Source organism: Protomyctophum bolini (genome assembly GCF_963924005.1).
Source record: "Protomyctophum bolini genome assembly, chromosome: 6".
Classification (NCBI taxonomy): domain Eukaryota; kingdom Metazoa; phylum Chordata; class Actinopteri; order Myctophiformes; family Myctophidae; genus Protomyctophum; species Protomyctophum bolini.
Window position 1 is genome coordinate 13,225,482 of NC_137867.1, and position 26,262 is coordinate 13,251,743.

Consider the following 26,262-nt stretch of genomic DNA (forward strand, 5'->3'; position numbering starts at 1 on the left):
GCAGATAAACAATTATATAACTATACTGTAAACTCATTGGCTGTAACATCCGTCATTCAAACTGTAGACCTATCCACACAGCTTATTCGCCTGGTAGGCTGGCCATCGCTTGTCATCCCGTGCCCTTGCGCAGTTCACTGTTATGCTAAGGTTAGCCTCTAAGCTAATGTGTTTATGATATAGATCAACATGTCCGCCTCAATGGTGCGAGCGACCGTTCGAGCGGTCAGTAAAAGGAAGATACTACCAACAAGAGCTGCATTAACCCTGGTAAACTATTCTACCATCTACAGTACATTTTCAAATGTCTTATTTAATGCTGTTGCTGTCAATGTTTTTTCTCTGCGTGGTGTTACACACCAAAGTTACCTAACATTCTGTTGAGGCGTTGACTAAGCTCAGCCTAGCTCTGGTCCATAGCCTTCTACTGCTTCTAATCGTAGAAGGCTATGGACCAGAGCTAAGCTCAGCCCCGCTCAGTCACATAATAGTGCTAGCAAGTACTGTATGTATTTACAGCTTGTATTTACAGTTTTTCATACTTATATAAATTATACCGTGCCAAGTCGCCCGCTTACCTAGCCCTACAAGCAGAACCCAATGGTACTGAAGTTTCTGACATTTTTGAGACCCAGACCACCCCGGTTCGGTTTGGATTGGGCTGACCCAGGGGGTTCCGAGAGGGGCTACCGCTTACCATGCAGTAGCGTCGTTTACCAGCCTTTGTGCCATTATTACATTTGCAAACTATATTTACAAACTGGTCGGGCTACTAAGGCTGGACTGGCTTAGGGTTGACGACGGAGTACAGCATCTTGCAATGGGTCTGGTCCACAAGATTCGCTACAGTACTCCACCAAGATACCCATGTATCTGTCTAAATACTTCCTTCATGTCGACGAAGTTCACACTCACAACACCAGAGGGAGTTCAACAAAACATGTGCAACCCAGATTCGGCACAAACGAGGGACTAAATTCAGTTCGCTCCTATGCCACCAAAATGTGGAACGCCCTACCAACAGCCATTAAGACATGCTAATCCCTTGACTCCTTCAAAACCGCTCTCAAAGGGCACATAGCTTCAATTCGTAACTGGCCCCGTGAAATCTGAATCCCCTCCCCCTTACTGTAGCCCTGTTTCTTTTCCCTTTTTACCTCCTTACATGCTTTCCTGTTTTTTATATAGAAGTGTATATTTGTACATCTCTAAATGTTTTGATGAATTGAAAATGGTGGACCCTGTTGTAAACGAGTGTAATACTTTATCAGTGTGTCGTCCACAGTAACAGTCTTTGTATTTAGTTGTGCTTTCATGTGAAATGTACGCATTCTGCAAACTGTTAATAAATACTTCAATCAATCACATCTATTAGTTATGTAGTAGGTATACTATGGAATACTGAAGGTACCACTATGTACTATTTAATATCAGTTATGCTTTCATGTTGACCTGAAATTGATGTCAGTTAAGTTTGACCTGAAATTGATGTCAGTTAAGTATGTCAGACGGTATCGGTAGTTTAATGCAGACATTTGATATAATTGGCTGAATTGTGATGCACAATAACGATGATCAGTGAGGATTTTAACAGCTTTTCTAGAATGTATCCATCCACACTATAAACTAATTTTAATTGAACGAGTGTACAAGATGAGTGTAACCAACATCAAACATTTTTAATGTATTCTCCATGGTAACCTATCAATACAGTGGTGGTGGTGCTGAGTTTTAGATTTCACCATTTGTCTGTGACTCAGGTTTTTCAGTTGTTTCCCAGTTAAATTTCCACACAAACCAAGGAAACCTCAGCTATTTCCTCAAAATAAACCCTGTGCGGTACACAATCCAGCCAGTCTATTGTTTTGTCAGTTGCATTGACTTTTAACACTGCCACAATTCACCTCAATCTCCCAAATACCTTGTTTCTTTTATTATGATATAAAACACCAAGAACAGGGCTATACGTAACGTAAGTGCATCTAATATGACATGACATGAACGGCTGTAGCAGCATTTTAGTACAGGACTTCATGCACAACTCCACCATACAAGCCCTCTGTCCTTGCTAAATGGAGACGCTCTCGTAGGCTCTGCCATGTTGTCAGGAAGCCATGCCTCTAAAGCTGCTGCACATGATCCAAGCTAAATCTACTGCATGGAAGAAGGCTGTAGAAGCCCCTCTTGCTGACGGATTGACTTGCATAGTCTGATGGCCATAACCTAGCCAACAACCGCCCCGTCCTTTGCAACGTTAATAACGGTGGACCCCTTGGATGTCCAGAAGTGGGTCACAAGTTAAACTACCAATGAATATTTGAATTTCTATTTTGACCAATAATAAAAGTGAATGATAAAACAATGACTTGTTGCAGTAACATTAAAAAGGGAAATTTGTAAGTGACCGTGGGAGTAAACAAATATATAGGCCTACATGGTTTTTCAACTCATATAAATGCAAATTCTAAACTGTGTTATAGATGATCAAGTATTTTAAGTTATCTGAGCTTCCAAAACCTTCTGCTAGTGTCATTTGATTTCTCATAGTCTTGAATGTTTCTGAAGAGAGCTGTCATGCAGTTTATAGATGGTGATGAATGGGAAGCTTTGTAGTACAGTTATGGTGGTACACAGATATAGGGGATTTTAAGTGCTACTTTATGATATGATTATGGACCATTTCATGTAGAACATTAGTCCACATTTTCTGTGATCGACCATGTCCTGGAATGTGGTAGCCTAGATCAGTGTTTCCCAACCTTTTTTCTGCCAGGGCACACTTTTCATAGCCAAAAAATTGTGCAGGTGAGATTTACTCAATTAACATCTAGGCCTTAGATGTTAATGGAGTAAATCTCACCTGCACAATTCCTACTTATCCCTCTATTGTAAACAATGTTAATCACTTTTCAATCTTCCTATTTTGGGCATGTCATTATAGGCAAACAAATAAATAAAACAAATGTTCAAAAACAGCATTCATAGGGTTATTTTCTCCAATAACTTATATAATGTTATGTATAACACAAGTATACTGTATGGCTTAAGTGGCTTAACATTTTCTTGCTGCTTTTTCAGACTCCATCCGCTGTAACCAAGATCAAGTCGCTGCTGGAGAATAAGCCTGAATATGTGAGTGAAGTGAATATTCCAGAGGTGTGCATTGTTCCCACTGTGGTACTGTTCACCACACATCATTCTATCTCTGTATGTGGAATCAACAGTTTTGTTCCCTCTCCCATAAAGAGCTCTCTTCTGCCACTGAAGCTATTGAAGGAGCTCATTGATAGTACCACTGTCAAAACTAATTTGATCCTTAGCTAAAATCTTTATCTTTATATTGGCTAATGTATGAGAATAGCTTGAGGAAGTCTTAGCCAAAAAGCATAAGAACAGTTTAGCCTTACAAATGGGGGTAAGATGATATCGATGAACGTGCCATTATTTCAAGTAAGTTCTCTGGAAATCCGATTGAAAGTTTCCGAATTGGTTTGCTCGACATTCTGTTCCCCTCTATATGGCATTTACTGGAGTACAGATCATGGCGAAACTGATATGTTTATTTTTCAAGCAGTACCACTTAAAACCCTCTATTCTTAGTAAAAAGACAGACCTGAGTTACAACTGTCCTCCGTTTTACAAGCTCAAAACATGCTGCTATTTTGGGGCGAATGTTCCCCCTAGAGTAGGTATGCTGGGGGTCAAGTGGTATAGCTGCTGTTGGTTTACTTTAAGTAGACCAAATGGTTAACATGGACTAAATGCAAGCATTAACTCTGTTTCCAGATCGGTCTGAAGGTGGGGGTGAGGACACGAGGCTGCAATGGACTGACCTACACACTGGACTACACCAAACAGCGGGAAAGATCTGACGAGGAAGTGCTGCAGGATGGTGAGACACGTTTTGAAACGTGCCCTTTTTATCGCTATAAAACATCCACTGAAAAAGTTCTTCACAACTTATTTTATTGTTGACCTTCATTGCTTTGAGTTTTTCAAAACGTGTACCGGTAGATTAATGACAGCACTACTGTGGTGACTGTCCCACAGGTGTGAGGGTGTTCATTGAGAAGAAGGCCCAGCTGACCCTGCTGGGAACTGAAATGGACTATGTGGACTCAAAGCTCTCCAGTGAATTTGTCTTCAACAATCCCAACATAAAGGGCACGTGTGGCTGCGGCGAAAGCTTCAATATCTGAGTGTGAGTGTTGTGACGATGAAGCCTCAGTCCCTCCCAAGTCCCTCCTCAGCCACACTCCTCGCTCCTGGATGCGCATGAATAAAAGACATTGTTGTTCGACCCGTCACATTCTCTGGGATGTATTGTGGATAGTGTCTTGAGACAGATTACAGCCCCTGCTGAAAGTGGCAAACAGAAGCTGTCATTCGCTTGTCATTTCTGTTAACAAAAATATATTTAAAGAAATATCTTTAAAATATATATTTTGAATTTCCATTTCTGTAAAAACAGCAAGCTAGCTATGCTTTGACTAATTTAATATACAGTATGATTTATTTACACACACACACACACACACACACACACACACACACACACACACACACACACAATGCCTGAGTGCCACCTGTCACCTTGAAAAGTCACCCCTGCATTAAATGACCGTACCAGTCTAATTTCCAGAGCCATTATTTGGCTGATATACAGGCCATTATTTGACTTGTTTGACGACATTTGTATGCAGCTGATGTGCTCCGGTTTATAAGCACTTTCAACCTGGTGTCCATATTTTGGGTCATTATAGGAAATCCTCAAAAACGTAAACATTGTTTTCTTATTTATGGAATTTCTTAGATTTTTTCCTTTATTTCTTAATGAAATTACAGAGGAAAAAAAAAAAACTTCTACTCTAGGACACTCCATAGTTGGGTCAACATCAGACCCAAACAGCTGGCATCAGTCGGGCTCTATTAGCGGAAATGTTGTGATGATATTAACACTGGTATGGCCCTTGTATTTGCAGCTTCTGACTTAAGTATCCTTTAGCAACTTGTTTATATGTTCATGGTTCATGGATGCACAGATGGATTCATACTACAGATGGCATAATCTATAGTCGTCTGCTATTCTTAGGGACATTTTAAACGAGAGATGGGTGAGAGGGACCTGACGTTTTCTCTTTATTATTGCCTACCATTTCATATGTAAAGGGTGAGTTTTCTTTACAGTGTTACAAGTTACAACCGTAACATGGAAATTTGAACAAGCGATGATGTACTTTGAATTGATGCCCCTCAAGTACCAGTGTGCTAATTCAAAAGAATAGTGGATTTTGCTAGTGTTTATTTGGATCAACAAACCAAATAATATATCTGCAATAATAATTACAATAATTTGAAAGACATCACGGTAGACAAAATGGTAGAAACAGAGTATAATGCACTCACTGTATACAAAAGTGGAAGGGTTGGTTTGAGTTTGTAATTTATTGAATTGTTTGAAAGAGTATATATTTAAGTGTGTATATAAAGGATGTAAATGACACTTAATCCGCAAGATAACGCACAAAAAAAACATCCCTCAAATAATGAGGTTTGTTTTTCTATTCTTTGCTCAGTCAAAGCCAGAACTATGTGTTTGTGTAGACTTTTGCAATGTATGTACAGTTGATGTGACTTATATAGAATAAATGGCTTAATAAAGCAAACTGTGGCTGCAAGTTTCTACCAAGTAGTGGAACATAGCTTTGTGAGAGGCGGCTCCCGACATGAAAGGTATAACAACGTATAGGATACACTAGGTTTAAATTGGTTAATACTTTGACCTTTTCAAGTGTCACTCGACAAGAATCTTGACATTTCAACAGAAACAATTTGACCTTATTAGCATGTTGCAAGTCTTTCATATCTCTGCCTTGCCTGTTACAGTCAATGGTACTGGTAGTTGTATTGAACTTTAAAACATTTATTCAAAACAATTTAATTGTTTCCTACATAGCTGAGACCAGATACCTTCAATACTTTTTGATGGAACTTTTACCTCAAACGGTTTTCATAGACTTTTCAGAATGCACAGATTCCCAGTTAAATGCAGAAATAGGTTTTGTACTCTACTCCCTATCTCCCCTTCCTCCTGGGGCTGTGATCGTCTGAGGCAGAGCTTTGATCTGAGACCTGAGACTGCGATAGAGAGTTGACTGGGCAGTCTACACGACGTCTGCTTATCGCTTAACTGACCAGAAACTGACCAAAATAAGGAAATTAACAAAATCCAAAGTATTATGGACACTTCAAACATTTGAAGGTAAAGTAATGTTTTTATTTATTGTATTTCTATTATTATTCGTGTGACCTAGAGAAGTGTAATGTAATCAAATAGAAATGGGTTAAAAAATTATGTCCAGAATTATGTATTTGTATTGGTATAATAGCCTATTTCATTACCAGTTTACCATTACACGTGTATAGTTATTAATCTAGGTAGGTAGGTATAGATACGATCAATTGATAGATAGATTGACCTAGAATGTTCACAGGCTTTGACATTGATTTTAAATGTCAAACGTGTTGTTACAGAAGATGGCTCATGATTTGTCATGATGGCAGAGGATTTAGTAGCCAGTGGCAATCCTGACTGTGATGCTGTAGCCAACGGTTCTGTATGCAATGATTCTGCAACCGTGATGGGGAAAGGACCACCCCTGCTGGTTGGTGCCCACATTCTCTGGGGTCATCATGCTGGTTGGCCTTGTAGGCAACTCCCATGTCATCTATGTGGCCACCAAACAACAACAGATGAAGACTGTCACCAACTTTTATATTGGTATATATTCCATCCTGCACCCATGCAATGCAACCATTTTCTTTTTACGTCATACAACTTTTAGAGATGAATTTGACCATGCCTCAGCGAGGTTTGCACATGCATGGAAATCTGCAGTTGTTCAAATGCAACTAATTATGGGAGTGATTTTTTTTTAACACTTCTGAAAATGGAGCATGTGAAGTTCTAATGCATTTGTCTGTCTAAAGAGGACTTCTGTTCTCTTGTAGTGAACCTGGCTACAACAGATATCCTGTTGCTGGTGTGTTGTGTGCCCTTCACAGCCACACTATACCCACTGCCCAGCTGGGTCTTTGGAGACTTCATGTGTCGACTGGTGAACTATCTGCAGCAAGTGAGAGACACACACACACACACACACACATACACACAATTTCATTGTTGCTAGTAAATATACAGATTGTGTGTGTGTGTGTGTGTGTGTGTGTGTGTGTGTGTGTGTGTGTGTGTGTGTGTGTGTGTGTGTGTGTGTGTGTGGCACAAACACAAACAGAGCCACGAGATAGAAAACCCGTTGGACTAAACCAAATTATAAAACAGCAAAAGGAAAACTATCTGACACATTGGAAAGAAGCAACACAAAAGCAGAGTAAACTAGAATGCTATCTGGCCCTAAACAGAGAATACACAGTGGCAGAATACCTGAGCACGAGCACCGTGACCGACCCAAAACAAAGAAGAATCTTAACTAGGTACAGACTCAGTGAGCACAGTCTCGCGATCGAGAAAGGCCGTCATAGGCAGACCTGTATCCCGAGAGAAGACAGACTATGCACCCACTGCACACAAAATGAAGCTACACTTCCTAACCATCTGTCCATTCCATTGTACCAAGACATCAGAGACACATAGCCTACTTACCACAGATTACAAACACACACAGAGATTTTGAAAACATGACCAATGACAAAAAACTCCCATATCTGCTGGGCGAAGTACAACAATGTGCAAACACAGCAGCAAGATTTGTGAATTGCTGTGATAGGAGAAGGATATCAAATGGAACACAACCACCCTAAAGACTAATCATTGTGTATATTTCTGCGCTATACCTGCGTGTGTGTGTGTGTGTGTGTGTGTGTGTGTGTGTGTGTTTGTGTGTTCTAATACAGTCTATGGTTCTAATCTAGGTGACAGCCCAGGCAACTTGCATCACCCTATCTGCCATGAGCGTGGACCGCTGCTATGTTACAGTATACCCTCTGCAATCTCTCCGACATCGCACCCCACGCATCGCCATGGCCATTTCCTTATATATCTGGATTGGTACTGTACTGTAGAAATGTACATCTCTGTGATCAACAATTGAATGTTTGCTAAATTTAAATTATATCACACAATGGAGATACAGCGAGTTGGTTGCATTCAATGCATGTGGAACAATTGGAGGTTTGGTTTAGTTTATATAATTGGCGGTAGATAAAGGATTCATCTGCTCAGGGTTATTGACTTATTAAGACTGTAAATTAAACAATATAAATGAAGGCGATTACATAATCTCAATTAATCATGATGACTACAGGACAGTATCATTTGCATCCCTATGGTTGGACACCCATAGCCTGGCATGTGACCAGACTAATATCACTGCACTGGCAGATTCGTCTGGTTTCCAGGCTACGACACCAATACCCAACAACTCACATCCCAAACCAAGACTGCTACAAACCGTGCAGTGTTCTGAGGCAGCCTAAAGGCCTATTCATACTCCAGTTTTAGGTGATAAGGTGACCACCGAAAACTACAACATGACGTCACGCTGCGGTGATAAGCTATACTCACCGCTCACCCAAACACATCTCTCTGTTTTTACTAATCACCGTTTCGGTGGTCAATTTATCACCTAAATTGTATGAATATGAAAGTGCCACTGTTGTGCAGTTATGGATTAAGTACCAAATTGCTAATCAAACCACTGTTAACTTTAGGCTCTCTACTTCTGTCAATCCCTGTGGCCCGATACCAGCGTCTGGAGGCTGGCTACTGGTTTGGGCCCCAGACATACTGCAGCGAGGCCTTCCCTTCGCTCTATCTCCAGAGAGCTTTCATCCCCTACAGTTTCCTGGTTGTTTATCTTCTGCCCTTACTCACCATCACAGCCTGCTATGCGTTCATGCTGAAGCGCATGGGTCAGCCCGGTATACAGCCCACGGACAGCAACTACCAGGTACGAGATGGAGAGGCAGAGAAATCAGAATAAATATTCATGTAATTGGTCTGTGTAAAAACGTAAAAAAAAGTAATTTGGTACGGACATGAATTCCAATATGAAGAGTCCTTGACTCATTTGCAATTTACAATTCATACAAAGAAAACAATTTAGTGCTACAAAGAAACTGTGATAGGCCTACCAGGTAAACATCAAACCCAGCATCTGTCTAAACAGCTGTCTAGGAACATTCTTAGTGCTCAAGCCAATTTAGGCACAACAAATTGTATTAATTGAATTGAATTTGTTTTTTTTAATAAACCTATTATTTTTTATGATTTATTTATTTTAAGAAGAAAATAAAAATAGCACCCTGGGGGCTGCATCCCACTTTGAAAATTATGTGTTCAAAAGCATGATTTATACCTTGTTGCGTGGCAGTGTAAATTAAAATAGCAGATCTACAAGCTCACAATGCATCCCACTGCTCCTGAGATTATAGAACAGTTCAGTTATATTAGGGTTTGCATAACAACCCTCCCGCTTCGTCCCGTGTGCGAGGTGACAGCTCAGGTGGAGCGCACAGCAGCAGTGTGGGCACGGGTCTCTCGCATGGTGGTGGTGATTGTGGTCCTGTTCCTCATCTGCTGGGGCCCCATCCAGGTCTGCATCCTCTTGCAAGCATTTGGCCTCCGCAGCTATGTTCTCTATAAGGTGACTCTCTCTAATACACTGCTCTTCTAGAAGAGTCTCTGTTTGTGTAGTAGTGTAGCCTGCCTGTAGCCTAGAATGGCCTAGGGGAGATTCCATTTTCAGCTGAGCAGTAGATGTTTGGTTTTGCAGGCGTGAGACAGCAGTTTGAATCAACATTGAATTACATTTGCTCTACTGGTGATAGAGTCAGGGCTCGTCGTACGTGGCGTTTGTAGTAGGCCTCGTGGCACTATTCTGTAGCTGGAGGTCATTTAGGTTTTGTTTTCACACTGTCTCATAATTGTAGTGCTGGTTATATACCTTTATTGAAAGGATAAGCCCCTTGAGATGTCGCATTTCATTTTAGAGGGGGTCCTCAACACAGATAAATTGTACAATACAGTTCACAAAGCAATACAACAGTACAACCATACACACAGACAGTGCAGTGCAGACGGTGCAGGCTGTGGCCCTAGAATCGACTGCTACTGTATGATGAACACACAATTTCTACTTTCATGTCGGATACATGGCATTCTATGCCGGGCGGCAACACTGGCATCAAAATGAAGTACATCTGCAGTGCTGCAGCCTGCACTGCTAACATTCAGAAATTGTGTTGATCAAAATTCCCTGTTCTGATTCTTACATATCACAAAGCCTGTAACGATATTGACACTTTCTGTTTGGATATTGTGTTCACTGCTGAAGATTTTGGGTAACACATCCCCCCCCCCCCCCCCCCCCCCACACACACACACACACACACGCACACACACACACACACACACACACACACACACACACACACACACACACACACACACACACACACACACACGCACGCAGCCACGCACGCACGCCTCTCTCTCTCTCTCTCTCTCCCTCTCTCTCTCTCTCTCTCTCTCTCTCTCTCTCTCATCACATTATTGCGTGGGCCAATCATATCCGTCCTCCACCAATGAACAATGTAAACAGACTGTCTTGACACTGGAGACATTGGCCAATCAGATGCAGTAGGCTGAGAAATGGGGTTCCTCCTTTACTCTCTCGGCTACCTCAGCACACACAACATTAAATTACAGTGAAAGCGATTTTGAGAAATCTGAGTCATTCGCAGTTTTCGCACCACGAAGTCGAACAGCAGCAATATCGACCTTACTGAAAACTAGAAAACGAACCATTGTCACCATGGAGCAGAAACAAACCATCAACTTTGGCGCTGGACCTGCAAAACTACCGCAATCCGTAAGCTCCTAACTTTATCATGGTGAATAGTAGTTGGATGGAGGAAAGGCAACTACAAGTGTTGCACATGTGGACGTTTTCACTTTTCAGTGCGACTGTATTTCCGTAAATCATTGAAGAACCTACTATGTTTAAAGCCAATAGATGTTTTTTTTTTGCAGATCCATCCTTGTGCGGAAAATTCTATTTGATATTGATCATGCTTTGTCTGCTTTTCGTACGATAAAAACAGTGAGATGACGTACAAAGTAACAAATTTTTACCAAAAGAGTATTCGACATAATATCGAAAGTTGACTTCTACAAGTTTATAGGCGTTGCAAATTGTATTTTTGTGCTTTTATTTCTGTGATATGATATGAAGTGACATGACATGCAAAAGCAGTGTCGGGTGTCGGCTTTGCAACTCCAGATTTGCTGAAACAGTGTGTTGAGTTGCATCAGCCTCATTCATTCATGTGGAAAATGCTTTTGTGCTCGCTAGATGCACCCTCTAGATGGCAGGATAAAACGCTTTCAACTATGCCTGTGGATGACCAGATGTCCCCCTTTGCGTGGGACAGTCCTCACCAGGCTAGGACAGTCCCTCATTTCCAAGACCTTTCAGGCGTCCCACAAATTGAGACCCTGTCCCACATTGTGAGATTTGGGACTGCCAGGCACCAGTGTTAAAAAGCCTTTGTAGTTATTGGCTTTCTGTTGTAAAGCTCTCTCATTGTCTCTTTTCCTGTGAAATTATCTGAAATAACATGAGAAATATCCTAGGCTACAGAACCATGTCGGTCATACCACCCATGACCAAAATGAGCATTTTTAAATAAAATGTGAGACGCCAGGAATTATATAACATCAAGGCATTCAGTAGCAACTACCCCGCCCTGTCCCACACACGTGATAATTGTGTCCCTCAAATGAACAGTTTGGATCTGGTCACCCTAATGCCTGTCAGAATGTCAGTGAGTGTCAAACTTTCACACAGTGGTGGAATAAGTACTCCGATAATGAAACAAACAAAACTATTTTACCCATCATTTAGTACCAGTATCAGCCACTAGTAGTGTGGTGGTATTGCAGAAACACAGTATTTAGGTGTTTTCACTGTTTGTGTTGGTACCGGTGCTTTACCCACAGCCCAAGTGTGCGGTTGCTACATGCTATAGAATATAGATAGTCCTTTTAAATAGCAATGTATAGCATTATATATATAATAAGAGTGATTGTAGTAATTGTGTTGGTAACCAGAAGATTGGCCGCTATATGATATCATATATTTCTATATTTCTACAATGTCATCTGTATAAACAATAAGTTGAAGGGTAAATGCTGATAGTGATGTGCCATGCATTTTCAAGTGTATACTTAACATTACTTCAGACCATTTTCCAAAGTCTTTCTTTTTCTTTTCTTTCTTTTACATTTTTGAAAAATGTTCCATTGAAGTGCCCACTCTTCCTGTATCGTGCTGTCACTCCTGTTCCCTGTGGCAATGTACCATCCATTGCCATCCATATAATAGTATACACAGTAGAGTAAAATGTGTAATTGCAATAGCCTAATTAACTAAGTTAACAGGCCTCTGTAATTGCAGGTGCTGCTGCAAGCGCAGAAGGAACTCATCAACTACAGTGGAATTGGGATTAGTGTTCTTGGTAATTATTTTCTAGAGACATGTTCAAGACGAGTACTGGTGTAGCTTATTGATTATCAATAAGTGTATCAATTCACGCAATGTATTGTAATGTGCATGCATTGTAATGTGCTTTGCCTTACATTCAATATCTCATCAGCATGTGCTTGGAAACATATTTTCCTGTCCAGAGCTATATTTATTAGACTGTTGAGAAATGTTGAAGAAATGTTCTTGTTTCTGTCAGCAATGTAGGCTACAGATTTCACAGGTTGACACTGTTGTGTGAAAATAATAATAATAAAAAACTCCCCAATGGCTTATTGGTGGCATTTAACTACATCCATAGGTACATTAAATGAAAGATTGATGCTACTGTAAAAGGGGAAATGAAACCATACATTATAAAAAGATTAATATCATTAATTTTGTACAATACAGAGATGAGTCACAGATCATCAGACTTCAACAAAATTCTGAACACAACAGAAAACCTTCTGAGAGAGTTGCTGTGAGTATTTAATTATTATTATTATTATTAGTATTTAGTTATTTTAAAAATTGTTACAATAATCCATGTTCTCTGTTTGATCTGCACATTAACCACTTGTGCCCTAAGCGTGGAACTAAGTAGGCCTATAATACAGATTGTTCCTAGTCTGCCCACATTCCAGACTGATTATCTTGTCAACTTGTTGGCGTTTCTGATCTAATCTTGCCTAAACCAGATGATCTGTGAAATTGTCACGTTTAAATTCAATGTAGGGGCTAAACCGGGGTGGGTACATTTTGGGAGTTAGAAACAAACACCTGAACCAATGCAAAGACTTCAGGGCTGTCCTTCATATTGGGAAAGTGGTATTTGTTTTCAAAGCAGTGGGTGTAGCGGCGCCGTAGGTTTGTTAGCGTCAGTGGCTATACTCAACGCTGTTCTAGCCACTACATTTAATGTCACCAGACGTATCAGTAGGTGGAGATCTTTGGTCATCTGGCTATGCAAGATTAGTCTTCATCTTGCATGGTTCACCTCTGGTTCACAGACGGCCATTTTCGGATGTGCCAAAACGGATACAATTAACAATGTTTATTATTAACATGCTGCACAATCACTTATTAATAGTATTGTTTTATGCACACAGGAACATCCCCGCCAACTATAAGGTACTGTTTTTGCAAGGAGGCGGATCTGCACAGTTCAGTGCTGTTCCCTTCAACCTGATTGGCCTGAAGGAGGACAAGTGTGCTGATTACATTGTGACCGGCATCTGGTCATCCAAAGCGGCGAAAGAAGCTGAGAAATATGGCAAGATTAACATTGTCCACCCTAAGCAGGACAGCTACACCAGTAAGTCTATGTATCTGTGGGTTTATATACTGTACGGCACTGCACATCGGTGTATAAAGTTTAATGTTACAGGAGGCTTTGGGGAATTTGTTTGCCACGGACTGCTATTGCAAGCTTACAGTTTAGGTAAATGTAACTATTGTGGTAACATAGTTCCAAGAGCAGTATTTTAGTACTTTGGCTACTTGGGCTTGTGTGAGACGAGACATTCTTTGAAAGCATGAAGTACCTAAATTACCTTCAGGCAGTCTCTGATTGAAACAAAATGGCATCCACTTGCAGCCTATTGACGTCCTTGTGTGTACAGGACATCAGTGACTGACTCACATAACCCCCCCAAGTAGTGAAAATAGCCAATCTTCAAGCTCACAATGTGTATCTCCATATTTCATCTTTATGTTTTTTCATTAATCTCTACACCTCATCGTACAACTCACAAATGTATGCAATTCTCTGTGGGGTTTTTTTCTTTCTTTGAAAGCTTTTTCACATGCCCAAAGGACGCCTGTCTGTGGGTTTTATGAATATTTAACCAATACTAAAGCATTCAAATGAATCAAGTTCTACATTTTCAGAAAAAGACCATTAGCACATGATGGACATCATCAGACCAGAAAAAAGATCTCGAGTTCTCTTTTTAGTAAGAGTCTCTTTTTTATGGTTAGCACTTAGCATGAGGAGTGACTTGGGTTAATTTAAAAGGATAAGACGAAGCAGAAATGTTAGCAGGGATTTGGGGTACAAGTAAAATATGGCATTTAACTAAAGCAAGATAATAGTCATTGTTTTGTTGTGTGACCATTGTACTGCTGTTCACTCAGAGATCCCTGACCCAAGCAGTTGGACTCTGAACCCCACAGCCTCCTATGTGTACTACTGCTGTAATGAGACTATCCATGGGGTGGAATACAACTTTGTCCCTGACACAAAAGGAGTTGTTCTAGTCAGCGACATGTCCTCCAACTTCCTTTCCCGACCGGTGGATGTGTCGAAGGTGAGTTGAGATTAGAATGGCAGTGAACATATTATATATATAGCCAAGGGAAAGCTGTCTGTAAAGATGTTTATTGGCTCGTAGAGAGGTTAACTTTTGGTTCAAAAGGTCATAATCAAAGGCAAGGTTAAGCTTTTTTCTTTTTTTACTTTACCACAATGGATTATAATTGCATTATGGGGCCAAAATAAAGTTTGGTGTCCTTTAGTTTACACAGGAGGTCACAAGGTCAGCTGGTCTGTGCTTTTGTTGTTTGAATTCACAATGGGTTAACTATTGAAAAATAGCAGATCTACAAGCTCATAGCGCCACCGAGTGGCGCGCTACGAGCTTGTAGGTCTACTATTTTTTGAAAACTGTCAGGATTTAGAAGACATTTTTTAAATCTGATCTCAGGTCAAAATGCGTTAAAGAACCACCATTCTTCTGTGCGTTAGAATCTGGTCTCGGGTCAGAATGGGTTAACTCATAACATGCTTATATAAGCTTATATAATGATCCTTCCATTTATTATTAATCATTAAGGTGCGTGTCCTTACACTCTTTTATAGTATGGGCTGATTTTCGCTGGTGCTCAGAAGAATGTGGGCTGTGCTGGTGTAACCGTGGTCATCGTAAGAGAAGATTTGTTAGGCCATTCCCTGAAGGAGTGCCCCATTGTCCTGGACTACAAGGTGCAAGCTGAGACCAACTCGCTGTACAACACACCCCCTTGTTTCAGGTACCCATGGGCTGCTAATTCTTTGTTAGCATCTTTACATTAATTGATATTGAAGCATATATTACCTCGTTTTGATTTACACGTTTGTGTATTGTTGCAAACCCATGCATTTACCAAAAAGTACGTTATTCAGGAAATGTACTGATTGAAGCCCATGCATGTTTTTTTTTTTAAATAATGTAATGGCTTTTCTAGATTTCAATGGTTTGAAAATTGGGTAACTAAACACAAACAACTATATACGGTAAAATAAATAAAAATATAAAGGGGGGAAACGACACGCATGGTTTTACTGGAAAAGTGGCATTTGTTTCATGTTTCTGTGTTTTTATACCGTTTCATAATGACATGCTGTATGTTTGTTGATCAGTATCTACATCATGGGCCTGGTCCTGGAGTGGATCAAGAACAATGGAGGAACAGCTGCCATGGAGGCCCTCAACAAGCAGAAGTCCTCTTTGATTTACGACATCATCAACGCTTCCAATGGATTCTATGTGTAAATATCGGATGCCTTCCTTAATACAGCAACATATTAGATTCATCACTGTGCTGGCGATGGGTCAAAGAAAGCTAGCAACCTTCATGAATTTTGAGACATTTTTGAATATCTTTTGCAGTGATAATGATTTAAATTGAATGCCACAAGCAACAAACGATGGTTGCTTGCTGAACCTTTTTACACAGGTGTCCAGTTGACATGGCATGTCAGAGCCGCATGAACGTGCCTTTTCGTGTGGGGAAGAAAGATGGGGACGAGGCATTGGAAAAAATGTTCCTGGATGGCGCGTCCAAACGTGGCATGATCTCTTTGAAAGGACACAGGTGAGGTTTACAACTTGCACACGGGGAAAGTTTGATTGTGCGTGCCTGTCCTACTCAGAGTTTAGGTGTTGGACAAATGGCGAATAGAAAAAAGAATAAAGCCACACCGCTCCACCTGTTTAATGTTGTTTGTTCAACATTTCGATACACACATACTGTAGGCAGTGGTTCCCAAACGTTTTAGCCTGTGAACCAAAAGAGAGATGTTTGCCAGGGACCTAAACAGTGAAAATATCAGATCTACAAGCTCACATGAGAGCGTGTAGATCACCTGCATTCACTACTTCTTAAACATTTGTTTTCAAATGTATGGAATTTCTTAGATTTTTCTTTTATTTATTCTTGAAATTACTTCCTTTTTTAGGGAAGCTTTTTTCTTTATTTCGTCATATTAATTGAAACTATCTAGGAAACAAAAAAATAAGAGTGACCCATAAAAATGTCTCCACGATCCACAAATGGGTCCCGACCCAGTGTTTGGTAACCAGTGCTTTTATTTAGGGAACCATTTGAAAAATGATTGGTGAGGTTGTACTGTGGCAATTATGCTTATAGTTTCTTTCCAGCTATCTCCTGCAGCTAAAGTTATGGGAATAGGCTGGTAATGTTACAATGAGTACACAGTATGTACAGTATGCTTAGAGTTGACGTATAATTTACCCCTTCTTAACTTCAGTGTTAGTGTAGGTTTGCGTAAGTGTATTTTACACTAAATCTTTTCAAAATAACAATAGAGGTAGAATTGCCACAACTAGTCCATGTTTTACAATCATTTGAGGCTTTTGAGTTTTGCATTCATCAGCTGGTTTTGGTGTTTTGTTTATAATGACTGCTGCTGAATACAAATTAGTTTTGCATTGTTTTGTTACAAAGCAGTCAGAGTGAAAGAGTCCGTCTCCACCTACAGGTCGTGTGGGGGAATTCGTGCATCTCTGTACAATGCTGTTACAGTGGATGATGCCCGAGCCTTGGCCATATACATGAAGGAATTCCTTAAGGAGCACCAGTAAACCCAGACCATGCTAACATGTTTTGTTGCACACCTGAATTTTCCCGTAAAGGTCTGTCTACTTGGTCTATCATACTGTGAAACTGTCACTACGGTAAAGTTTAGGATCCATGTTTGATCTACTAAGATGTTTACACTTTATTCAATAAATTAGCTACTAAATAATTAACCACTACATGATCAGTAATGTTAATTTGATGTAGAAGGAACTGTATTTGTTGACTAATGTCGCTTTAATGTACATAGATTGTTTTACCGGTTTAAAGTATATTTACATTCCAATAAAATCGAACTTAGTAGTACATTGTGCACTTATTTCTCAGTTGTCACTCAAAATACTGTATAATCATACATAATTCACAACACATGGCCATACAACTTAATTATCTGACATATATTGCAATTTGGTGATCAAAGGTGAATACTGAGGCCTCATTCACACGTACCAAACACCAATCCAGCAAATGTTTGATCGTTTTTTTGGGTCACCACAATGCTTTTCCAATGGGAGTCACATGGTTTGATCAAACATTTGTGTTTGATTGCTGATTGCTGGTGGTGTTCTGCCCCTCCCCCCTCATCAAACAAATGTTTGGTCAAACCATGTGACTCCCATTGGAAAAGCATTGTGGTGGCCCAAAAAAACGAGCAAACATTTGCTTGATTGGTGTTTGGTACGTGTGAATGAGGCCTGGGACTTCAAACTGATGCATTTTCTAGTGCTGATGCATTCTAATCTAGGCCTAGGGTTTCTTGAAAATTGTGATCCTCTACCTTTTTTTTGCTGTAGGTGGCAGTGATTGTCAAGAATTAGTTTTTTGTTGAAAGTGTAGTATGTCTAGTATGTTTGCTAGCAATAGCATGTTTTGAAGATCTTCATTGATTATCCCCCCATTGCACTTTCAAGTTTGTTTTTTCACTGTGGGCTTCAGTGCAGCCACATGACTGCACACATGTCACGTACGTACGCACATGTATGAACGTGCACCGCAGCACACAGCATTTTTCCAGCATTCCTGATTACTCCTCGCCACAGATGGTGTTCACAACTAATAAGTGCTCTGCTCCCATCTTCTGACAACAGAATGTTGTCACACAGGAGCAATGACAACGAGAAATAAAGCAAAATCATTGGCATGCAGGAAAGGGACAAAAGGAATTTTCAAGGTAATTTCCTCTCCCTTTCAATGCTTTATTATTTAAAGATGGGACCTTATTCATTATATTTCTTTACCAAATCAAGTCAGTACTGCATGTTTTAGGTAGCCTATGTCCCACTCCTTGGACTCTCTTGAATTTAAAAATCACACTAATATATTAAAGTCTAACTCATGTTGATTAGGTGATGGTGACGTAAAACAAACGGTGCCAACACAAACATGAAATGCCATTAACAATAAAGAGACAATATGATGTAATGAGTGACAATGTGACGTAAATTCTCCCTTCATTGTCAATGGCGCTTTTAAAACAAACATTGAACTAAAAAACATTAAACCTGTATATAGGAGGGGCCCTCAAAAAACAAATGTAAGAAGTGGGCATATACAGAATCCTCCAATCAGTGGTCCTTACATTACTGATTACTGTATGAGGTTATAGTGGCAGCCTCTCCAAGACCAGCCAGTAGGGGTCAGCGGTGACATACAGGGAGGAAATTGGGATATTTGTGTAATGAAAAGGTGAAAAACTTCATCATTAATAAAGAAAAAAAAATCAGTTTCCAAAAGGTTAATCGTTGCTTGGCTAAGTTCCTTCATACAGTAGATCATTAGTTTATTTTAAATGTACAGACATATTTTATTTTTGAGGGGCACTAGCCCCTCCTATGCATGCCCAGCTTTGTGTGTGCGTGTGTCTACCCCATAGCGATGATCTTTTTTATTTGATGACCACTGTTATATATATACAGTGGTCATCAAGATGGTCATTTAAGATGAATGTAAAGTCATGCTAACACAAATGGGAAGGCATGATGTTTAAGTGACCGACTGGAATTATATAGCTTTCTGTCTGAGTTAATCCTTTTCTGTGTTTCGCTCATGTCTCCATATAGGATTCTTTGCTAGCTTTCTCACCCATCTATATGACAGCCACTATTGGTGCAAGGTCACTTTGGTTTTAGGGAATTGGAAGTCTTTATCGTCTCCTCAGCAGTAAGAAGGTAATTGGAACACTCTTACACTTACTTAACCATGAACTTTGGCTCCCTCCAACAGGGATATATCCTCCAGTTATTTCTCACTCTGTCTGACGGATCTCACTCGACCACGAAATGTAGTAGTCTAGCAGCAAGTCTTCAAAAAGATCTTAGTTTTTTAGATTTTTATCCAATTTGGCTCGGAAACCAATTTTGGTTATTCTGAATGGGGTTTATTATGGGGACATATTAGCCCATAAGTTGATGACTTATAATTTGTTGGGGGAGGGAAAGACCAGGTGACTAAATCACGCAAATAAACTAAAATTTAAAGTTGATCTAAAATTACTAAAACACCAAGGAATTGGCATAAATCGGATTATTGTAGTCTAGCAAGAGGGGCCCAGCTGTCCTGCCACGGACCGCCCCAGGGCCCAAAAAATAAAAACGTATTTTCTATCAATTACACATAACCCTTGAAGCCAAAACATTTAATTTTTTGTCACATTTCTGAGCCAATAATTGGTAGGAAAAGACATCTCCATGAATTCAAGGATTAAGGGGTATGTAATTGATCGAAAATAAAGTCATTTTGGGAGTGAAGGAATAAGTACTTAAAAATCAATGGATAAAGTGATGCACCCAAAGTGGTGCTTTCTAGCTTTTATTTTTCGGTTCAGTTTTTCTCTATTCCTTGTACTTTATTATGTGTTATAGTCCGTTCTCTTGTTTTTGTCAATAAAATAGGATAAGATGACATAAACCTTTATCAAACTCCATGGGCCTATTCAGGAGGTGTAGTAGCAACAGCAGAAAGAAGGCCACACAGAATATACAGTAGAGGTAGAATGAGAAGATAATAAAATCACACCCGTGTGAAGTGAGTGAGGGGGCGATCTTATCGTACATCATCATACATCGTCTCATTCAGGCCAATCAGAATTTGCGTCCTCACCTTCGTTTTCAATGTTTGTGTTACGCAACGTTTGTGTTTACATGAACACTCAAAATTGATTTAATGTTTGTGTAGGACCAAGGTTGTGCACATACACCAAAAGCTGGACATAAGAGTGGCTATCGTAAAAACACATCTGCACATGATCTGAATTAATTCATGTACAGTATGTTTTATCAATAAGTATTCATATAAATGTACTATCTATCACCAGTGAATATATGCATAAAAGTATAAATAGTATCCTATTGCCAATGGATAAATGGACAGTATGCAACCGTGAATATGATACAGATGTTATGTACAGTGTCAGCTATAGCCTTTAACAGTGGGTATCCATGGTGTGTACAGTATCAATCCATCAATATAGTGAATAATATGCAATTTAATCCAAATAATGCATTTGACAATAATAAAATGCCCTTTTAACTGAGCAAGCTATGGAAAATGGATGCAACTATCACAAAGATGAGACCTAATGTAAGTTCTCTACTTGATGCATAAATACAACTGCTTCCGACAGTGGGGAGCAAACAGGTTAAACACTCACATTTTTCAGACCTAGCTAGAATAATTGCCCTGTTGAAGGAAGGAAGGTGGAAAAAATGTAGGTGGAAAAAAATGGGCAAAGGGACTTTGGAACGTTAGTAAGGTTGCTGCAGAGATGGGAGGCTGTGACAGGATTGTGGGGTGATCCTCATCCTGTCAAGCCCACTAATGTCAAGGTAATGCCACCAGCAGACCGTGGTAAGACGGCGATAATGAAAAACACCGGGGAAGACAATATCAAATGGCTCCTCTACATCCTACAGTGGAGATTAGTCGACACAAAAGTAGGGTGACAGAGGCAGAGGGAGCTGAGGCGGGCTTTAGTGCAGCTGATTGAGTCTTGTCAAGAGACAGATCTCACAGAGGTACAATCTCTCCCTTGCCTACAGTATGTCATTATTCTGTGAGCTCATGTAATTGAATGTCCTTTGCAAATGTCTCATTTATATTGGTTGAACTTGAAAGTGAGTCATGCATAAAAGAGAAAAGAATTGTTTCTGTTTGTATCCAGTGCAGGAATTCTGTATTCTAATCTCTTCTTCCTCAGCCCACGTCTTTCTCTGTTCTGTCAGCTCACTCACTGTAAAACATATGTTTACTTGCTTACTTCACGTCTCATGCTTAATTTGTTCCACTGGCTCCATTTCTTTTTCATCTTTTTGGCTGGACCACAAGAGTGGGGCCAGCTCTAGAAACACAAATGAGTTACTGAGGAAGTTACAGCATTGGCTGGTTGGTCTAACAACAAAGTAGCCAATTGTAGAACAATCATCCTTTCAGATGAGATGTGCCTTAAAGAGAGATGGGCCAAATTCTGATTCTCATTTATTCCATCCATGTGACCCTCACTCCTGTCATTTCCTCGCATCATAGCCCCTTCCGCCATGATGAGATGCGATGATGGAGGACTCAATCTGGTTCAATTTGATGAATGGTAACATCCTTGCACAGTGAAGCATGAACTACTTAAACCCTGTAGTCTTACTGAAATGGCCTTGAGTTGCGTTCTGTACTTTTTTCCGCCTATAACAAAATCTTTTCGCTAAAAATGCGTTGTGAGCTTGTAAATCTGATGAAATGATACACCCAGACGGGATGCTGGGGTATCGTTCAAGTGGTTAGTTTGAATACTGGACAACTCACCCCGGTGCTTGCCCGTTCTTCCTCCCCGAATTTTCCCCAGTGAGGGGGATCATTTTGTAATATGCTATTGGCTGTTTGTATTCTTTTTGGAAAAATATAAAAAGATACTCATATGGAAATGCTATATTATTTTACTTATATTGACCCTATAAACAATTTAGTATAATTTAGTATATGTAAGGTTTTGCCCACTCAAATGGTACTTCGTCATGATTATCCCCAGAGCCCACAACAACTTCACTGTAGTAGTAGTAGTTTTTCATAAATTATATTTGTACTAACATCATTACTTATGACATGTTACACAGCTGGATCACTGGTAAGAGATTGCATCGCTTGTTATTACTCAGTCACTAATTCACCTTTTTTGGTCATTACATTCCATGTAGTGTGTGTGTGTGTGTGTGTGTGTGTGTGTGTGTGAAAACTCTTTTCCACTGTACCACAGAACGTTTGAACACAGTTGTTGTGTTCAACCAACCCAATTGCGTTTCCATTTTGAGCATGGTTTGGCCCAGCGTGGTATAAACGCGGGATGGCCTGCACAGTTTGGGCATACAAGCGTGCTCAGCAAGTGTGCTGGTGGGAGGGCTCAGGATGTAGAGTTGGTGGTTTCACAAACACTTTTGGGTCGTCTGATAGGGTTTCAAGCGGGGGAGGTGAGCTGGAATTGTTGTGCAGAAAAGACAACGTACGGAGAAGCCACTTTTGGCTGATATGCAAACATCTAAATTCTAAAGCTGCTCCAACAGAGATGAGCTGGATGACTCGCAGGCCGAATTCATGGTAGAACGGTATAATCACCATCTACCTGTCTAAATACTTCCTTAATGTAAAGAAGTCCACACCCACAACACCAGAGGGAGTGCAACAAACCAAGTGCAACCCAGATTCAGCACAAACAAGGGACTAAATTATTTTCACTCCTATGCCACCAAAATGTGGAACGCCCTACCAACAGTCATTAAGACATGCGAATCCCTTGACTCCTTCAAAAAGGCTCTCAAAGGGCACCTACGGACGGCTGCAATTCGAAACTGGCCCCCGTAAAATCTGAATTCCCCCCCCCACCACCACTCACCCCCTTTTCCCCTCACTATATTTATTTTCCCTTTTTTACTCCTTTATGATGAATTTCTGTTCGTTGGCTAGTGTCTATTTGTACTCTAAATGTTTTGATGATTTGAACATGGTGGACCCTCTTGTAAACAAGTGTAATGCTTTATTGGGTCGTCGGCTCACAGTTAACAGTCTTTGTATTGAGTTTGTGCTGAAATGTACTGTAATTCTGCAAACTGTTAATACATATTTCAATCAATCAATCAAACCTGTATGTCCAGGACAGGACAAACACAAGTCTGTGCAATGATAAACAATGCATAGCGTAGGAATGTAGGCATCCTGAAATCCCTGTTTTCCAGACATTAATTGAATAACCAACTATGAAGCTCCAGCCCTCAACACCCTCAATACCCTCATACCTGACTATTAACTACTGCTCCAAAGTGAGTGACACCCACAGTCATGCACAATACTGAGGGAGTGACAATGATCGGGTACAACCTATTTATAGAACAAACATGGGTTTCTTTCTAAACTAAAACAGGCCTGAAATCCATCTATCAGGAAACCACAAGGGGAGGTAAATACATTCCCTATTCTACCCTATATTGTGTGATTGTTTTATGCTGATAAATTGAATACACATGGGACCACAATGGAAACAAGTCCTCAGGACGTTGGACTGTACCTTGTACTGTTTACATATCTGAGGAATAAAGTATTCAATCAATTCAATCAATCAATTCACACCACCCAGCATGGCGCAAAACATTAACTTAATTTTTAATGTCATTTTAATGCAAATTAGCATTTTAATATTTCCCTTATCGTCAGATAAGATCAGGCTGGGGCGGGCTACTACCCTATTGCTACTAACTACCTACCAAGATAGCTTGAACAAGTTTGTGATTCAGAATTCTAATCTGCGGCCAAGGTCAAAGGTCAATGTCATTGTTACTGTAATGCCTCACATTTGTCTTCATGTCATCACTCTTATCACCTATAAACTTGCCTTACGATTGGAAACAATGACTGAATCTTATGGATTGAAAATGGAGGACCCCGTAAACAAGTCTTAGTGCTCTTTCTGGTTTAATCGTCGTAGCAGATTTTGTATAGACCTGTACTTTTGTACTGTATGTATTCACTGTACAAACTGTGAATACATTTTCCAATCAATCAATCATCAAGTAGGCTCCCAAGGGGGCCTGCCCATAATGCCGACGTCCCATTACTGCAACTATGTGGGTTCTTCATCTCCCAAGGTCAAGGTCATTACTCATTTGGGTCTAAAGGATTCAGTATAATACACCTACCCTCATCTCACTCACATCCACACGTCCTTCCTTTCTCTCAATGCATCTCTATCTCGATCTCTCCCCCCCCCCCCTCCCTCCCTCTGTCTCTCCTAAACTCATGGCTCCGCAAGGCTAATCTTGTTAGCACCAAATGTGCCGTGTTCCACCAGCTCGTCTTAATTGCTGTTATGTTATTAATGACTACGGAGTGGGGAGAATCACTCTTAATTAGCTCATCTCATCCGGCAGGCATCTCGAGTGTAGCAGCAGCGCCACGCGAGCACAAACAAGCAGGGGATAATTAAAGCCCTTCACTTGTCTGAGTATTTATCTAAACCAAAGAGCAACAAGCCGTTTCCACAATTAGCCGTGTCATTCATTAGTGCCATTGATTTGAGTGCTCTGTTGTCATTTTGCTACAGCTGCCGCTCATTGCAGAGACTGAGGAATCATTGTTGAAGTGCGTTGTCGAAGTGTGTTGAACATTCGTGGCCATGGTACAGGTAGGCTATTTCAAATAGGCTTAGCTACATGACTGGGTTCTGCATGACGTGTCTTCCTAAAGGGGAGTTTTTCGTTACCATTGTCGCAATATTGCTTGCTCTGGGTGGATCTGTGTTGGTTGTAAAGTGTCTTGAGACAACTTGTTTTTAGCCCAAGGTGAGTTTATCGTGCAAAAATAATGCTGTTTCAACCAATCAGATTGCTTCCTCAAAACGGCTTGTTGAGTATAACTGCATCGTTCATGGATGGATGCAGAGGCAGAATAGGTCAACTTTACAGCACTTGTAAATAGCCTAAAAATAGCTTATAGAGTGATCTACTATGGTCCCATTTGTATTTTATGTCTAGACAGTGTATTTCTGTCCTCACAAAGAAAGATATTCTTTTGACATTAATAATAATACCCAGAGTTAGAGATTGGCCCTTCTAAAGACAGATGAAATGTCAGTGCTGAACAGAGATAAGGTCTCAAATTATATGCTTTCACAATAAGAATGAAACATCACCATGTGTGCAATGATTTGGCAATCTCTGTGTGATCCGATTCCTGACAGGCTCTTGAATGAAGAGAGACCAGCAACAGTGCATTAAGACAAATTCAATTTGCACCTATAATTAAGTGTGACGAAGAGGCAAACCGTGATGGGCCAAGACTAATTGCCTGAAGGTGTGAACTGTGTGTGTGTGTGTGTGTGTGTGTGTGTGTGTGTGTGTGTGTGTGTGTGTGTGTGTGTGTGTGTGTGTGTGTGTGTGTGTGTGTGTGTGTGTGTGTGTGTGTGTGTGTGTGTGTGTGTGTGTGTGTGTGTGTGTGTGTGTGCGCGCATGGCATGGAATGCATACTTCAGATACAGCTGCCTGTGCATGTATTCACATTCATATGAATGTGTAACAGCCAGGGCCGAAACAGGGGATACTCAATAAATTATCTACTCGACTATGCCACCAACAACCAATTAAGGCTTTAATTTTAACAGGTTTGTATTTAGCTTATGGGGACTAGGGAGCTCAATAAGTAGTTTCGTGAGCTGAGTCAGGTTTCAGTTGGTCCAATATCCAGTAGGCCCCCCTGAACTTTACCCTTGGGCCTGGGTCAGATGCGTTAGGGATCCAACTCTGCGTCCTTGTATGCCTGTATCTGTCTTTCTGCCTGTATTACTTGTAGGACTCCCTAAAACTGTCCCTTTGGCGTGCCTACCTTG

The 26,262-nt window shown here is 40.4% G+C and overlaps 3 protein-coding genes across 3 annotated transcripts; all 3 read left to right on the top strand.

Moving 5' to 3' along the window:
• The first annotated feature begins 125 nt into the window (after positions 1-125).
• On the top strand, positions 126-5,685 carry isca1 (iron-sulfur cluster assembly 1). Its single transcript, XM_080764994.1, has 4 exons — positions 126-270; positions 3,079-3,132; positions 3,787-3,892; positions 4,051-5,685. Exons 1-4 carry the CDS (start codon positions 190-192, stop codon positions 4,197-4,199), a joined length of 390 nt encoding a protein of 129 aa, XP_080621120.1. The 5' UTR covers positions 126-189; the 3' UTR covers positions 4,200-5,685.
• Positions 5,378-9,695, top strand: kiss1rb (KISS1 receptor b; the record flags this gene model as incomplete). Its single annotated transcript, XM_080765691.1, has 6 exons — positions 5,378-5,407; positions 6,652-6,781; positions 7,012-7,136; positions 7,933-8,068; positions 8,731-8,969; positions 9,513-9,695. 6 exons carry the CDS (start codon positions 5,378-5,380, stop codon positions 9,693-9,695), a joined length of 843 nt encoding a protein of 280 aa, XP_080621817.1.
• A 1,020-nt stretch (positions 9,696-10,715) lies between these two features.
• Positions 10,716-17,714, top strand: psat1 (phosphoserine aminotransferase 1). Its single transcript, XM_080766061.1, has 9 exons — positions 10,716-10,892; positions 12,480-12,540; positions 12,960-13,029; positions 13,658-13,863; positions 14,685-14,857; positions 15,409-15,578; positions 15,949-16,077; positions 16,266-16,403; positions 17,311-17,714. Exons 1-9 carry the CDS (start codon positions 10,836-10,838, stop codon positions 17,411-17,413), a joined length of 1,107 nt encoding a protein of 368 aa, XP_080622187.1. The 5' UTR covers positions 10,716-10,835; the 3' UTR covers positions 17,414-17,714.
• Positions 17,715-26,262: the final 8,548 nt, after the last annotated feature.

Bases quoted from the DNA above. Each gene is read 5' to 3' on its own strand.
- isca1 (XM_080764994.1), top strand. From the start codon at position 190: ATGTCCGCCTCAATGGTGCGAGCGACCGTTCGAGCGGTCAGTAAAAGG. The intron at 271-3,078 runs GTAAACTATTCT...CTGCTTTTTCAG, and splicing joins CAAGAGCTGCATTAACCCTG to ACTCCATCCGCTGTAACCAA. The intron at 3,133-3,786 runs GTGAGTGAAGTG...CTCTGTTTCCAG, and splicing joins TGGAGAATAAGCCTGAATAT to ATCGGTCTGAAGGTGGGGGT.
- psat1 (XM_080766061.1), top strand. From the start codon at position 10,836: ATGGAGCAGAAACAAACCATCAACTTTGGCGCTGGACCTGCAAAACTA. The intron at 13,030-13,657 runs GTGAGTATTTAA...TTATGCACACAG, and splicing joins AACCTTCTGAGAGAGTTGCT to GAACATCCCCGCCAACTATA. The intron at 16,404-17,310 runs GTGAGGTTTACA...CTCCACCTACAG, and splicing joins ATCTCTTTGAAAGGACACAG to GTCGTGTGGGGGAATTCGTG.